The sequence below is a fragment of the Ylistrum balloti genome, unplaced genomic scaffold, assembly GCF_031769215.1.
Source record: "Ylistrum balloti isolate Yb309-2 unplaced genomic scaffold, AGI_CSIRO_Ybal_v1 Utg370114, whole genome shotgun sequence".
Taxonomy (NCBI): domain Eukaryota; kingdom Metazoa; phylum Mollusca; class Bivalvia; order Pectinida; family Pectinidae; genus Ylistrum; species Ylistrum balloti.
In genome coordinates, this window is record NW_026782134.1 from 249,216 (window position 1) to 264,607 (window position 15,392).

Sequence of the window (15,392 nt, forward strand, 5' to 3'; positions counted from 1 at the left end):
CTCACGACATCGCCAAGGTAAAAAGATTGTCTATTATCGCCATCGATCGACATCACTGCGGGAGCGATCTCCTCACGACATCGCCAAGGTAAAAAGATTGTCTATAATCATCATTGCTCGTCATCACTGCGGGAGCGATCTCCTCACGACATCGCAAAGGTAAAAAGATTGTCTATTATCGCCATCGATCGACATCACTGCGGGAGCGATCTCCTCACGACATCGCCAAGGTAAAAAGATTGTCTATTATCGCCATCGATCGACATCACTGCGGGAGCGATCTCCGCACGACATCGCCCTGGTAAAGAAAAGGCTGTCTATAATTTTCATCACCCGTCATCACTACGGGAGTAATCTCCCCACGCACGACATCGCCCTAGTAAAAAGAAGGATGTCTATATCTCCCCACGACATCGTCCAGGTAAAAAAGAAGGATGTCTATGATCTCCATCACCCGTCATCACTACGGGATGATAACCGTACATCGCGTATATCTTATTATTCAAATCTACCCCTACTATACATTAACTAGACCAACACACGGAGAGAAGGTACTAGATCCCTCTTTGGGAATTGATCCGCGGCAAACGAAACATTAAGGTTAACCATTGAAAATTGGTATTATTTGGGTAGTGTCACGTTAGAATAAGTGCGATGGATATCAGTATATACTGGTCAGATAGTATATAATAGAGACACAACTTTGATTTGTAGAATGGTCAATGGGAGATAATCTAATATTATTGAAGGTTCCGGAAATTGTCCGTTTTATGATATTATTCTGCACCTTAGATTGTGATATCAGGAATGTACCCGGCTTCGTTTAGTACAATTTGGATAGTGAATAAAACAATAATGGAAAGAAGAAATGACCATCTTAGAGAAAAGTTGCTGGACTTGCTGATCATGAACATAGGCCCCAGTACTATCTGCTACTGGATTACCGGAAATGGGCGAAGCTATCCATGATAGTCAGTGACCCGCGGGTGGAGCTTAAACATAATTACAAATAACATTTACACAGTGTACTAATGTAATGTTATCACATTTTTGTGGAGATCTCTTATCGTGCACCATATTCCGGAACTGTTTGACCGGTTCCGGTTCTTCCAGGCGTTTGTGAGTTCTTACTTTCGGTTTTTAACCATACTGGATTTTCCCCTTCGCTCCGAAGGATGATTCAAACTTTGTTATTACCTCACTGCACCTGGTGTAAGTTAATTAACTTGTATAGCTGATGACTAATACGTTAACAATGTTTTCGCTGTCTAGTTTAACGAATTTCTTGACATTTTGTGGAAATTTCCTGGACAGATGTATTTTTCAAGCGGCGATAGGACAACTCGCCCCAAATGTTTGTTTACATGTGTTTCGCCGATAGTACATGTACATCGATTCGTATCATAATTCAAGTTTGAAATTACATTCATTCGTCTCAGGAGATATTCAATTTCTATAAAAGACACATTGGTATACAATATACTACATATAATGTGATGAATTCTCGAAAATGTAGATCTATAGGACTGTGCTTATTATGTACAAGTAAGAACTAGTACCATTTGTAAGGATAGTTTTTATTATTATTTTTGCAGTATTTTACCGCCAGACACTTCTTTATCATGAAACGTTGAAGTGGTTCGATATTCTGACATTGCTTGGAATAAACTGTTTTATGTTATTTCGGTGAAGTTGTGTTATGGTAAAACTGATGCACAGAGGCATTACATACTATCACACATAATTCAATGATTGTATTTCTCTGAGATAAACATTAGGATATAACCTAAAAAAGCATTACTAATTATTTTATTTAAGAAAATATGCTTGTGCATAAACATAATAGGAAATGTAGTTGAACAAAATAGCAAAGAAGATCTTGCGGAATTCTATCTGACTATTGCAAATCGTATACACGTTATGCGAACTATTATATGGTCACACATGACTTCCATACTTTTTCAAACACAGTACACATTATAAACAATGATACTCATGACTGAAGCGCACGGTCGCCTAATTCTTTACCTACGATATCAATTAAGAAATGGGCATGCAAAATATAAAATAGACATAGAAAAGTTAAGAATACTCACCACAGTCTGTAATCTGTGTCTGAATAATCATACCTTCTTCATTGAAAAAAATTACATAGTGGAATTCTTCAATAACACACAGGGACGAAATTCCAAGCGTCAGGCCTGAATTCACTCAACTGGTCACTCTCCGCCTGCAGAAGGTCAAGAGTGACGTAACATCGCCATACGAAGGCAACACTTTATACATTTTCCTCTGCTTTTGATTACATTTACATACGTGTATTAATTGCAATCACATCAACTATATAATGAAAGTAAATCATTGATGTCTCTGTTCTTCATTTTCCAATCCAATATCCATGTATCTTCAAATTACAGCGTCCATATGTCGGAGTTGATTTAATTCGTGAAGAACAGGATTTCGAGAGATACAGACTCGTGAAAAGGAATCTTACAGGTGACATCATAATTTCATTCGGAAATGATTCTATTTGCTGTGCGATATGAACCTTTCTTTGGTGATAACACTGCGCTCATCTCGGAACGTAATAATACTAACTGGAATTGACGAAGATTTAGATAGAGAGTGTAGTCGATGAAGAAGATGTTTTGTCCCTCGTATCTCCTTGCCTTTATCTCTTTCTGCTTTTGAACTGAATTAGGAATTTCGGTATTTCTTTATTGTGTTGAGCTCATTAAATTAAATGGTTCACTTTAACATTGAAAAGTGCGACCCATTATAACATGTTTATAAACAAATCTTTAGGATAATTCATTTAGCATTGTGAAACAATACTCGTTTGATATAATTGTAATAGAATGAACGTCCATTTGTATGTGATAAGTTATTTCTTTTCTGTTTAACTTTCAGAAATATTTCTTGGCAGGATAAGGTTGGTAATTTTTAATAAATTCAACTACTTCTTACATTTTTGATATTTTAACGCAAAGAATAAGTGACACAAATAATTTTTACCAGCACCAAGCTTAATACATGCTATTGTTAATATGATGTTTAATTTTAATTCATGCCTTTCGATTCTTGTTGGGGAACCTGAAGTTGGTTCCTATGACCGTTTAAGAAAAACCAAAAGGGAAGACCACTTCCTTTATAAAAGCTACGGTAATTAAAATTTTTGTCTGGTTCCCATTTCCATTTAAGCTGAAACGGAGCTTGGAACCTAGGAACCAACTTCAAGATCCCATTCTTATTTGGCATCAGTTTTCAATGTTCACATTTTCAAACAGTAATGATCTATAGTGATCAAACTGCTTTTATTGCCATCAACTAATAGGTTCTTATATTAAATCTGCTAAGAATAGATATTTCTTCTTCAAATGCAACAGAAGCTATGAATGACAAAGAGGGTATTGAAGACCTCAAAGACCTCACCAGAAAGAAAGTGGAAGGTAGAGTTCTTACAAATGATGACATAAAACGTTTTGTAACAGCAGTCTCTACCGGTCGAGTAGACGAAAAACAAATAGGTAAGTATTTTTAAGATGGTCTTCAGGTTATTTTGTACTAGAAATTCAAGTAAAACAAACGTTGACATCCCCCATCCTCATACTACTGAATATTTGTCATCACCGGTATTTCTCTCATTTCTGAGCTTCTACTCTTTCGTCTTTTATGCCAATGACGTTGTGTCGAATAATAAAGCAATACATTTTCAAACAAAGAATTTAGATGTTTTAGAAAGTATTTGCTCTCAGTGGAAAGAAGACAACACCTTATATTCCGTTATCAGTGTTATATCAAACGTTTCATGTTAACACAACTCACTGCTGTATACCCCAAATCTAGAAAAAAATCTGTCTAGAGTAGGTCAGTGCGGATTGAAATGGAATTTGATACATTAATATAATCTGAGATAAGAATATTCAGGTTTGGGAAATATGGAGCTCAGTCTACCATAGCCATGGACTTTTTATTCTCTTCTTTGGTATATTTCCTTTTCATTACAATTAAACAGAGATAATAATGGTTCACTTTAATATAGTCAAGAGGCTGCTTTTTCTCTCTTATGGGCTATTTTAAAGCAAATCTGCTCTCACCACCTGTCACTGTTTATTTCACTGTGTCGTGTCCTGTAGGAGTAATTAGGGAACGAAATGGTATAGTGTTTCAATCCTCCTATTTCCTCCTATCGGTCTACATGTTGCCGTCATATCGACATGAAATTTTAAAGCTGTATTAAATTCAGTTCATGGATATAGTATAACATATTTAGCAGAAGGCATACACACATCAGCTTTATCAGGATGCTTGATAGGAATGTCTTGATAAATATTAATATATTTTCTATTCTAGGAGAATTGTTGAGGGCTATCAAATCGAATGACCTGAATTTAGAAGAAACGGAGTTCTTAACAAAATGTATGAAATCTGATGACGTTATAACTTGGCCCGAAAGTAGTAAAGAAATGATTGTTGACAAACACAGTACCGGGGGCGTCGGTGACAAAACCAGTCTGGTTCTTGTGCCAATTCTCGCCTGCTGTGGCTTGAAGGTATATCAGATTATATAGTTTTAGTTAATACTAATCTAGAGTTGATGGTTACTACGACTCTGCAGGAAAACAGAGTGAACTAGGATGAAATAACCAAATGTATTGGTGCCGCAACTCTTTGTTGTTGAAGACACTACACATTATTAACATAATCTGAACAGTTTATGCTAACAGTTGAAGTGGATATGATTACGTCCTGGATTTACAAATATTACAAATCAACAGTTGCTAATTTGAACAAGGTTCAGTATATGACATAACAAATTTAGGATCTTTCATTTCAGTTGGTGAGAATTCCATCTGTTCAATAAAAGCATTGGTTTACTCACTCACTTTCAATCTTCATTATCATTTGCGACTAGGAAACAATACTTAAGAGTTTCATAAATTACATATGAAACAAAAAACGGGTTTATTTCGGAACATGTTCTTCAGATTGGTAAATTCATTAAAACAGGTCCTTCACACAACCAAGAGGAGATTTGAGTGTGACGTTTCGATGACGACTCATTAGTCAGAAAAAGGACCAGTGTGGAATGTACTTGCATTGACGTTTGTAGTGTACAAGATGATAAGGAATCAACCAAATGTTTCGGCTGTACTATGATTCTATGTAAGGAAGGAAATAGAGACGGTAAACACACTACAAACCAAAAATACTCAAGATGGTAACAATGTACTGTGGTTTAACCGGATACGCTTCGTTAAACACTTGGTCATATATGTGCGAGAGTCTGTTGTCTAACCTTCTCACAATCCTTTCAGACATCTGGATACTTCGCAGCGAGTCAGTGCTAAACAGAGACGAGGGGGCCACAAGCTCTCGGACATCTATGACCGAATGTTAATTCTGTTACCATCTCGTCATACTTTTTTCGACCTTTACATAAGATTATAGTATAGCCGAAAAGGATTCCCTACCTTCTCGTACACTACGTACGTCAGTTCCTTTTCATCACATGAACCATTTAGGTTTTGAAATATCACAAGAAATTTGATTGTGCATACCAGACCTTACGATAATTCCAATCTCTATTGGTGGCATCCATTATGACAACATGGTCTTTTCTGCGAGTGGATGACGTCATTTCATTATCTTCGTTTGACGTCATAATAAGTCATGTACTGCTAGTGTAAAACACAAGAACATTACAGGAACATATTCACTGAATAAAACGGAAATCGTTTAATGAACCTTTCTAAATCACAACGTTACGTTAATCAACTGTATGTTCCTTGTCCTTTACATTTGAAGAACGTAAAATGAGGATGGACATCACATGCATTTTGTGTATAATATTCCATTTGTCTCTCATTCTGTCAGATCCCTATGGTATCTGGTAGAGGGCTAGAACACACTGGAGGTACTCTGGATAAATTGGAGTCCATTCCTGGTGTCAATGTGGACTTCCCTCCCGAAAAAATTGAACCGATGGTAGACAAAATCGGATGCTGCATCGTTGGACAAACAAAAAATTTTGTTGCCGCCGATAAAGAGTTATACAGATTGCGTGACCTCACCGGTACCGTAGATAGCAATGGTCTTATTGCATGTAGGTTTAGATCAATAATATAAATCATCTTTTTTTCTTACATGTAAATCACAGTTTTTGTGATTGTGAAATAATTTTTCACTGAATGGTGGATTTTTCTTTTAAACACCGATTTTTCTATATAGTACATATACAGATGAATTGATGATAATAATTCGATTCTTCTCTTGTGTGATCCAAGAAAAAGCAACAACAAAAAACATGTTTTGTATTGATTTGAATTTCTAATAGAAGTCTGTAATAAATGATCTATTGAAAGAGTTCAGTAAAAACTGTTGATTAACAAGGAAACCTTTGCTGGTTTTTGTTACTATATAGGTATTAACTTAATAATTGTGTGTGTGTCGTATGCATCAACAAAAAAGATGTAAACATTGATGTTTAAAATACAGTTCTTTGTGTTTGTGTAATGTGGTTCCATATAACTCGACATTGACCTTATGTACAAATGAATCTGTAGCAAAAAATATTGTCAAACTTAAGCGCGAACGTCATTTACCAGTCTTCAGTTTTTCTTTATATTCCTTCACAAATGTAGGTCACCGGGGGTATATTCTTTGCACTGTCAGTAACAGACATTTAACCAGTTTCATCAAAGAAAATAACGCAGTCAATGTGTCGTTTAGTTTTCCAATGAGTTGTTATACTACCAAAGTGGCATCCTCTCATACCGATGTTAGTCATATTTTGTAAACATTACTAAATTACACCTTAGTTTCATATCCATCTTTTCTTTTAGAATCATACAAAAGTGAATACAAAGATGGAATTAGATACAGTAGAGCTAAATGATGAATTGAACTGCCTCATACACCTGTATCGGAAAAACAAAATCAATAATAAGAAATGACAAAATCTAGATAAGGAGGCGTAAAAATACCATAGTTTAATAAATTTCGTAGTTTCTATATATCTGATTATTTACAAAACGTGCATGTAAATATAATATCTATTCCACTATTCGAATTAATTAAAATGTGACAATTTATTTTCGTTAGAGTTACTTAGTGCTTACTAACAATTAAAAAAAAATGGTTTGCATTATTTATTGTTAATAAATCGTTCTTTTCTACCGTTACTAATAACGGGTTAATACTTTATTACAGCTTCTATTTTGTGTAAGAAGGCAGCAGCAGGCATCAAAACCTTACTTCTGGACGTGAAATGCGGCAAGGCAGCGTTTAAGAAAACTCAGAGCGATGCTGAAGAGCTGGCCAATTTGATGGTATGTCTTGTAAAAAGATTAATGGTATACTCAGTAATTATGTTTGTATGATATTTTACTTGTATTCTATTAAAGATATTTAAGAGTCATACAGTTAAACAGAACGTTCAAGACAAATTTTATAGATAATGACCAGTATACCCCTAATCGGCCTGCTTGTACTCATCATTTACAAGCGTTAAAGCGTGACAGGCATCCCAAATAATACTTTTGGAAACGACTAAGTTAGCAACTTTAAGGCAACATACTCCTGAAGTGCAAAAGTAACAATATTCAAGTGAGTTCCGTCCGTCAGGATGCTGCTTTCCACATGATATCTTTTGAAGGACTGGTAGAAGTTTTATGAAATTTGGTTGGTACAACTGCTACCTTTATTCCTTGCCTAGGATAACGGCGAACACCGCGCATGTTTAATGAAGCTGTGATTGGCTAATCACTCTATGTGAAATCGTTGTGTACATTATCTTATGAAGTAATGATAAGTTTTTTCTGGTAAAATTGCTTTGTAGACTTATTACCTTTATTCCTTGTTCAAGTTTTATAATTGACAAATTCTGCACACATTTAATGAGGCTGCTGTGACCATCGGGTGATATCTTATCCATTTTTATATGTTATGTTTTACATTTTACAATGACTTTTAGTTGTATTTTGTTTCTCGTTTCATAGATTTTATGTTTGAATGAATATTTTGATTAAATGTTGGTGTTTCCCATGTTTTTGTGACATTTGGTAAGTATTATTTTTTGCACAAAGCCATCATGGTGTCATTAGTATTGAAAATAATTTATGTTCAGACAATGGCAGATATGTCTTTATCACTCAGTTTGTAGATGCGAAGAATGTTGGGAATTATTCACTGTCACGTAATGTATAAAACGCAAAAGGTTTTAATGGTGTATCAGCTAAGATTTTAAAAGCTGACACAGAAGCTTGTTAAACACTGTGGTACTTTTCTTTCTTTTAATAATTAAAAACATATTATTGTGAAAATATTTAGAAATAACTTTTATTTAATATTATGTTTTATTTTAATAAATAATTGAAAATGAATTTTAATTTCCAGAGTTAAAGTTGTCATTCATTGGAGTCACATATCGCGGACGACTCGTTGAATGTCTGCTTGTCATCAACAGTGATGTTATACTCAAACAAATGTTATAGCCTATGTTTTCTTAATAAGATATGCTCAATGTATTTCCGTGTTTTGATACAACTCTGATGACAATTTCCTGTCATCTGGAACAGGGACATATAACACGTTCCCAAATGGAACTATTCTATTGTAAAGGTTAAGAGACTCTGTTAAATTCATACCTGCGCACTTGATACTCGTATGTTTGAAAGCAATAAGATACTGTCATTTAAAACTGAAAACATGTATTTTTCTCTCAATTCACTGTCAGATACATTTCTGATATCATAGAAACCTGTGCCGTGTTTTCCTACATATACATATTGAATATGCAGAAGTATTACGGGATGATGATCTCATTGTTATCAATAAAAAAGGACTTCGCATTTCTATAACTCAAATGTATAACAAGTGTTAAATTCAAAACACGTTGGTCACCATCAATGTTCAACGTCGTAGCAAATACCAATATGGTATTATAACCTTTCTCTCCGTATCGAAATAAAACTTGTCATGTAAAGATATTTAGTAATTCAGAATAAATTGTCAAGAACGAAGCAAAACTTTCTGTTTATGTTTTCTAAGCAATTCTTCGTTTTCACCTATATAGAGGTCCTGTTAACTCTGACATGAGTTCTATATGTGAATGCTTCGGGTGATGATATGGCACAGGTTGCTACGACTACACAGAGTGTCCTTCACGTATTCACAAACCAGGAATATTGAGAGAAAATCTCTATATATGAGAGATTGTTTCGAAGGATACCTATATACTGGTTCAATTTGAATGGTTTGAAGGCCAATCCAGACACATTCCACGCAACCTGTTTTGGTAAAAAGATCAGCAATTCTATTAGGTACTTTGATATTGAGGACTAAGGGAAAATGTGTGAAGACTTTGTTATTGTATGGTTCCTATATAGATTTTCTTCTTAAATTCGATATTTATATCTCATGTCTTTGCAGAAATGCTTTTGGGCTACTCGCTGTTTAAATTTGCAAAATGAAAGGAAAAGTTAATTATTTCTGTCTTTTATTCTAATTTTAACTATCGTCCACTTGTCTGGCATTTTCTTTCTGACAAATACTTACAAAATGAAAAGGAAATGATTATGTTTTCTTGTCTCTGATGTTTTAAGAAGAGATAAACTTGATTGTTTTTACATGAAACACGTATTAAGTCTTTGGAGTTTGGATTTTTAAGATTTTAAATTGAACATCATAATCCATTGTACAAAATCTTTTTGAAAGGAAGGAGTTTATTTCATTATATTAGACAAGATAGCCTGATGAAGAAATAAAGGTGAACACCTCCACTAATGGGCAGAGAATATTTCGTTTTATGGCAGCCCAGATGTTGAATGAATGAGCTGAAAAGTCTTTTTGTCGGATATCCCAATCTGCCCTTGTGTTTACTGGACGCACCCTATGAGTGGCCTCCTTTGAAATCGAACTCGCCGATTAGTGCAGTAAATGTTTGTGTTGTTTAAAACCAGTTACTTTGTGCTGAGAATTCTAGCTTATATTAATTTCTTATCTCGTTGTCTTCTGTTACACTACATCAGTGTATTTCCTGTCAATTTCTATGGTTTGCTATATCAACATATACGTACATTACACCATGAAAATGTTTCACCCTTTTTCTTGTAACGTTTGTGTCGTATATAAGCCTTCATTTTCAAATTAATGTTTTAGTGTTTCATTCAAGCAGCTGTGATTTCATGATTATGTATGTGTTCTGTTGTAATTACATGTACTGATTTTTTTTCTGAAGACTATCACTGTAGCGTAAACATTTAAACAAAATATTCATTCAAACACAAAATATATCATATAAATAAAATAGGAACAATGTATTAATACACCAGCGCATATATATATATATTCTGTTACCTTGATAGGTTGAAATCGCTAATAGGCTCGGCGTCCGGACCACGGCACTTATTACCCAAATGGATCGCCCAATCGGACTAGCGATCGGAAACGCTTTAGAGATTGTGGAAACCCTTAGATGCCTGCGTTGGCGATGCCCTGAGTGTGGGGAATCAAAAAAATGTACACAGTGCAGAGGGTGCCAGGATATCTTAGGTCTTGTGTATGAAATAGGTTGGTTTTGGTTTTGTCATGACACTGATGTGATGACTTGTTTTTTTTTTTTTTTTTTTTTTTTTAATCGTTGTTGATTTTACCGGAAATGCTGGTCTTGAAACAAATAGTCCTTGTAACATCAACCGTTACATATGACTTCCGATATCGATTTACAAACTGTTAAAATGGGACCGATATGAAATGCAAAAAAAATCGAACAATATTTAAATTTTACCACGTAGTTGTCATTTTGTCCACTAAGAAAAGCAACATTATCATTGTGTTTGTCGTGACTAAAGCTGACAAAATAAGAATTATCAGCAAGGAAGTAGAATCAGTATGTTACTCACTTTGTTTGGAAGCCGTTATAAAGAGACGTGTAGGTATCAAAGTACTTATCCATCTAATATCGTCTAATGCTGCATAATATGGAAGTGTAGCCTTTTCATGACATTTTTGTCAGCGAAATATATCAATTTTATAAAAACGATTCGTTTTTGTCACTGCATTGAAACTCGCCGATTCAAGAATGAAACGAGTATTGAATATGTTTGTTTCTAATGAAAATTTTTCCTTTTACAGTTTTCTCTAATTTCATATTTAAAAACAGTGTTGTAAGCGAGTTTTACCAGATAGCTGTATAAAATGGTAAAATAACACTCTTATCACCAAATTCAAAATGGCGTCATTATTATTATACGTCAAAGTATTCGACATCATAGAATGTGCTCATAGTTTTCTTAAGTTTCAAATATCGATTTATTTCATTTTGTTTGATCATTTCTATGCATTTTTTCTCTCGTGCTCCGAATTCGTACGTATGACATGTGACAGAAATTAAAAAACGAAATCACAATTGTCTTCCACTTAGAGAAATGAAAAAACCATCTTCCACTAACAGAAAAACAAAAACAACTGTCGTCCACATATGATATTGAACGGGAAACTAGAAAGGATTCTCTATTGATCTATTTCATTTCATGTTAGAAAGTTACATTCACATTCGTATTGTGTAAGAATAATTGTACAGATTTAGATAAGTATGTGTTTGTTTATTGCATATCATAGCATCATAATGCAAGATATGTTATTATCAAATAGGAGAACATTTGCTGTGCAACTCAGGTGTAAACCGGGATGAGGCAAAGTCGATGATGGAAGAGAAAGTAAGGACAGGGAAAGCCTTGAAATGCTTCGAAAAGATCATCATTGCACAGGGCGCCTCGGTGAAAGCGGCTGAAAGTCTATGTGATCCGAATACAGACTTTAGGACTGGACTTCCTACAGCGAAACACATAACATCATTAACACAGGAAGAAAATGGTATCACAGGTTTAAAACATCTTATTGTAGTAGGTGTAAACAATCAGAAAATACCAACATGTGATTATGATCATTTTCAAAACTTAAATTCAATAAAACTGGGGTCAATATGAACAAAGGAAAGACTTACTCGAAGGTTCCTGAAAAAGTACAATGAGAAGAAGGTATCTCGGAAATGTAAGGATCTTCTACTTAAACAGGCAAACTATTAAGCATAAAAAGGTCAAGCTTCATATCGCACAGGTAGGTGCAAACCAAGATGAAGACTAGAAGTAGTTTGCTGTGTCATTTCTAAGTAGAAGACAACCATATACTAATCGAATCTGTAAACATAATTCACAATACTCAGACCATTATCAGTTTATGATGGCTGATGATTTTTACAAGGACAGGGTGAGAAAATCAAAATTCTTTCTTGTCTTCGATCAACCATCGTATACCTTACCAACTGATGATTTTTTTCCAATACTGTAAACTTCATATATCACGTGTCTCACTTAGTGTGATATATGACTATGCAACCTTGGTTGAAGATTCGAGATATGTGGTCCGATGATCCCTATTCGAGTGGGTTGTTTATCAGGAAACTGAAATATCAAATTGTCCTATGTTGCCATGGTATGTCCCTAGGAAAGAAATTGTTTTGGACCTCCCTCATGGTGTTCCGGGAGAAGGTCATTAACTCCGTATGAACACCTGCCTAAAGATCACTATATTTTAGAAAAGTAATTAATAAAAGTTAATACTTTTTCTCGGAATTTTTATATTGGTCATTATAGATTTTCAACGAAAGTTCGTACAATAACCGATGTTAATTTAAGATTAAGGGATTCATGATTACGTTATCAATATCTTGCTTTCTTTAAAACCCGCAGGATATGTTCACGATATTGATGCAATGAAGTGTGGAGAAATCTGCTGGAATCTCGGAGCAGGCAGATCTAAATCCGGCGACAATCTGAAAATGGGAGTAGGTTTAGAGCTTCAGGTCTGCTATGGTGACGAGATCAAAAAAGGTACTGTTGTTATCCGAATCTTATATGATACTGGGATCATGCAACTAGATACATTCATCAATACTGACTTCACGTTTAACTACAAATTCGATAGCAGATAATTATATCATGTATATAGTTAATGAAGAAAATTAATTAGAGGTGTTATTGAAACATATTCTAGTAGAAAGTAGACAGAACAGATATTTTATAGCCTTCGATGTTCTCTTTACATTTAATACATTTAAAGTCATACACAGAGATAAACCTAAAAACTGATATTGATATACATAATAATCCGCTCTTGAAACTAATTCAGATTGCATTCATTTATTATTATAGTTTTTCTATAAAAAAAGTTTAATGGAAATTATAGTTTGAAAACTGGTATTGATATTTATACATTGACTGATTGATTTAAAACTTCATTTGAAAACAAAATGCTAAATAACTTTTCTCACGTTTATTTAACAAATGTGTACTTACAACTTTACAGGTGATGTATGGGTCAAAGTTCATCATGATACCGACGATATTCCGGCGGACGTACAGGAGCTGTTAAAACAGATTTTAGTTGTCAAAGACCAGGAGGTGACCAACACAAACGGATCACGTGTTTTGAAGGTCATCCCCCCCTAAAACTTGAAGTCGACCGACATGCAAAAGGAATTATGTGCTGGTAAAATCAGTGGCCGTTGATAAGATTTACTGTATCTTCTCAGTGGTGTATATGTCAAATAAAAGCAATGTTACAGAAGCTGAAATATTGAAAAGTTTGACCATACCATTATTTCAATTTTCTAGGTCCTCATTCAATAGATATGTTTTTATCATTCCGTCGTTGAAAATCATATACTTGATATATACGTGATATATTTCATCTTGGTCAAATGGGAGATAACTCAAGTACACCAACTACACTCAATCATGTTTAGTCAAACTGATAAATAGTTTATACTCTCCCATATACATAATTAGAGGTTCCACTTATACGGAAAAGGGAAAATAATACACATATTGGAACAGAGTAGCTACATACATCTATGGGTTCTGTTTCAATGATACGGGTAGAAGGAAACAATAACTTCGCATTCTTCCTGAAATTATTGGTCATGCTCGAGATATAGAAGTTTGGTTATGAGAAATACATCCTTACATGTATAAATATTTATAAACTACATAACAATTACATTGATAGTAGAGAGATAAGAATTGTGTAAATCAAAAATTTCCTCTGATTTCTGACATGTGATTGCACGTATGAAAGCCTCGCTCAACTTCAATCCTGTCCATTCTGTGATATTTTCTTCCCATCTCTTCTTCTGTCTTCCTCTCTTTCTTCCTCCTCCGACTGTTCCCTTAACCATTGTCATGGCAAGCCTCTCTCCTCTTGTTACGTGGCCGAACCATTTTAGTTTGCGCCTCTTGGTTGTGGTGAGAAGATCTTCATAGGGACCAATGGCTTGCCTTATTCTGTTTTTAACTTCCTCAATGGTTATGTGGTCTATGTAGGAGATGCCAAGCAGTCTTCTGAAGCATCTCAGGCAAACTATTAGGCATAAAAAGGTCAAGCTTCATATCGCACAGGTAGGTGCAAACCAAGATGAAGACTAGAAGTAGTTTGCTGTGTCATTTCTAAGTAGAAGACAACCATATACTAATCGAATCTGTAAACATAATTCACAATACTCAGACCATTATCAGTTTATGATGGCTGATGATTTTTACAAGGACAGGGTGAGAAAATCAAAATTCTTTCTTGTCTTCGATCAACCATCGTATACCTTACCAACCGATGATTTTTTTCCAATACTGTAAACTTCATATATCACGTGTCTCACTTAGTGTGATATATGACTATGCAACCTTGGTTGAAGATTCGAGATATGTGGTCCGATGATCCCTATCCGAGTGGGTTGTTTATCAGGAAACTGAAATAACAAATTGTCCTATGTTGCCATGGTGTGTCCCTAGGAAAGAAATTGTTTTGGACCTCCCTCATGGTGTTACGGGAGAAGGTCATTAACTCCGTATGAACACTTGCCTAAAGATCACTATATTTTAGAAAAGTAATTAATAAAAAGTTAATACTTTTTCTCGGAATTACAGATTTTCAACGAAAGTTCGTACAATAACCGATTATTATTAATTTAAAATTAAGGGATTCATTATTACGTTATCAATATCTTGCTTTCTTTAAAACCCGCAGGATACGTTCACGATATTGATGCAATGAAGTGTGGAGAAATCTGCTGGAATCTCGGAGCAGGCAGATCTAAATCCGGCGACAAGCTGAAAATGGGAGTAGGTTTAGAGCTTCAGGTCTGCTATGGTGACGAGATCAGAAGTCTTCTGAAGCATCTCATTTCTGAGGCCTAAATCTTCTTCTCTAATTCTGCTGTCAGGGTCCATGTTTCACAACTATACAGGAAAACTGAGTGGACAAGGGAATACCTGAGTCTTATCTTTGAGCTGAGCTTGATTGCCTTTTCCTTCCAGATGATGTTCAACTCGTTTTTC

At 34.8% G+C, this 15,392-nt stretch overlaps 1 protein-coding gene across 1 annotated transcript; it reads left to right on the plus strand.

Annotated features, from left to right (window-relative positions):
* The first annotated feature begins 1,126 nt into the window (after positions 1-1,126).
* On the plus strand, positions 1,127-15,138 carry LOC132550256 (thymidine phosphorylase-like). Its single transcript, XM_060214302.1, has 12 exons — positions 1,127-1,212; positions 2,418-2,496; positions 2,911-2,932; positions 3,387-3,527; positions 4,354-4,553; positions 5,878-6,106; positions 7,213-7,331; positions 10,368-10,572; positions 11,656-11,877; positions 12,753-12,893; positions 13,369-13,551; positions 15,082-15,138. The coding sequence occupies exons 4-11, from the start codon at positions 3,392-3,394 to the stop codon at positions 13,509-13,511; spliced, it is 1,395 nt and encodes a 464-aa protein (XP_060070285.1). The 5' UTR covers positions 1,127-1,212; positions 2,418-2,496; positions 2,911-2,932; positions 3,387-3,391; the 3' UTR covers positions 13,512-13,551; positions 15,082-15,138.
* The last annotated feature ends 254 nt before the right edge of the window (positions 15,139-15,392 follow it).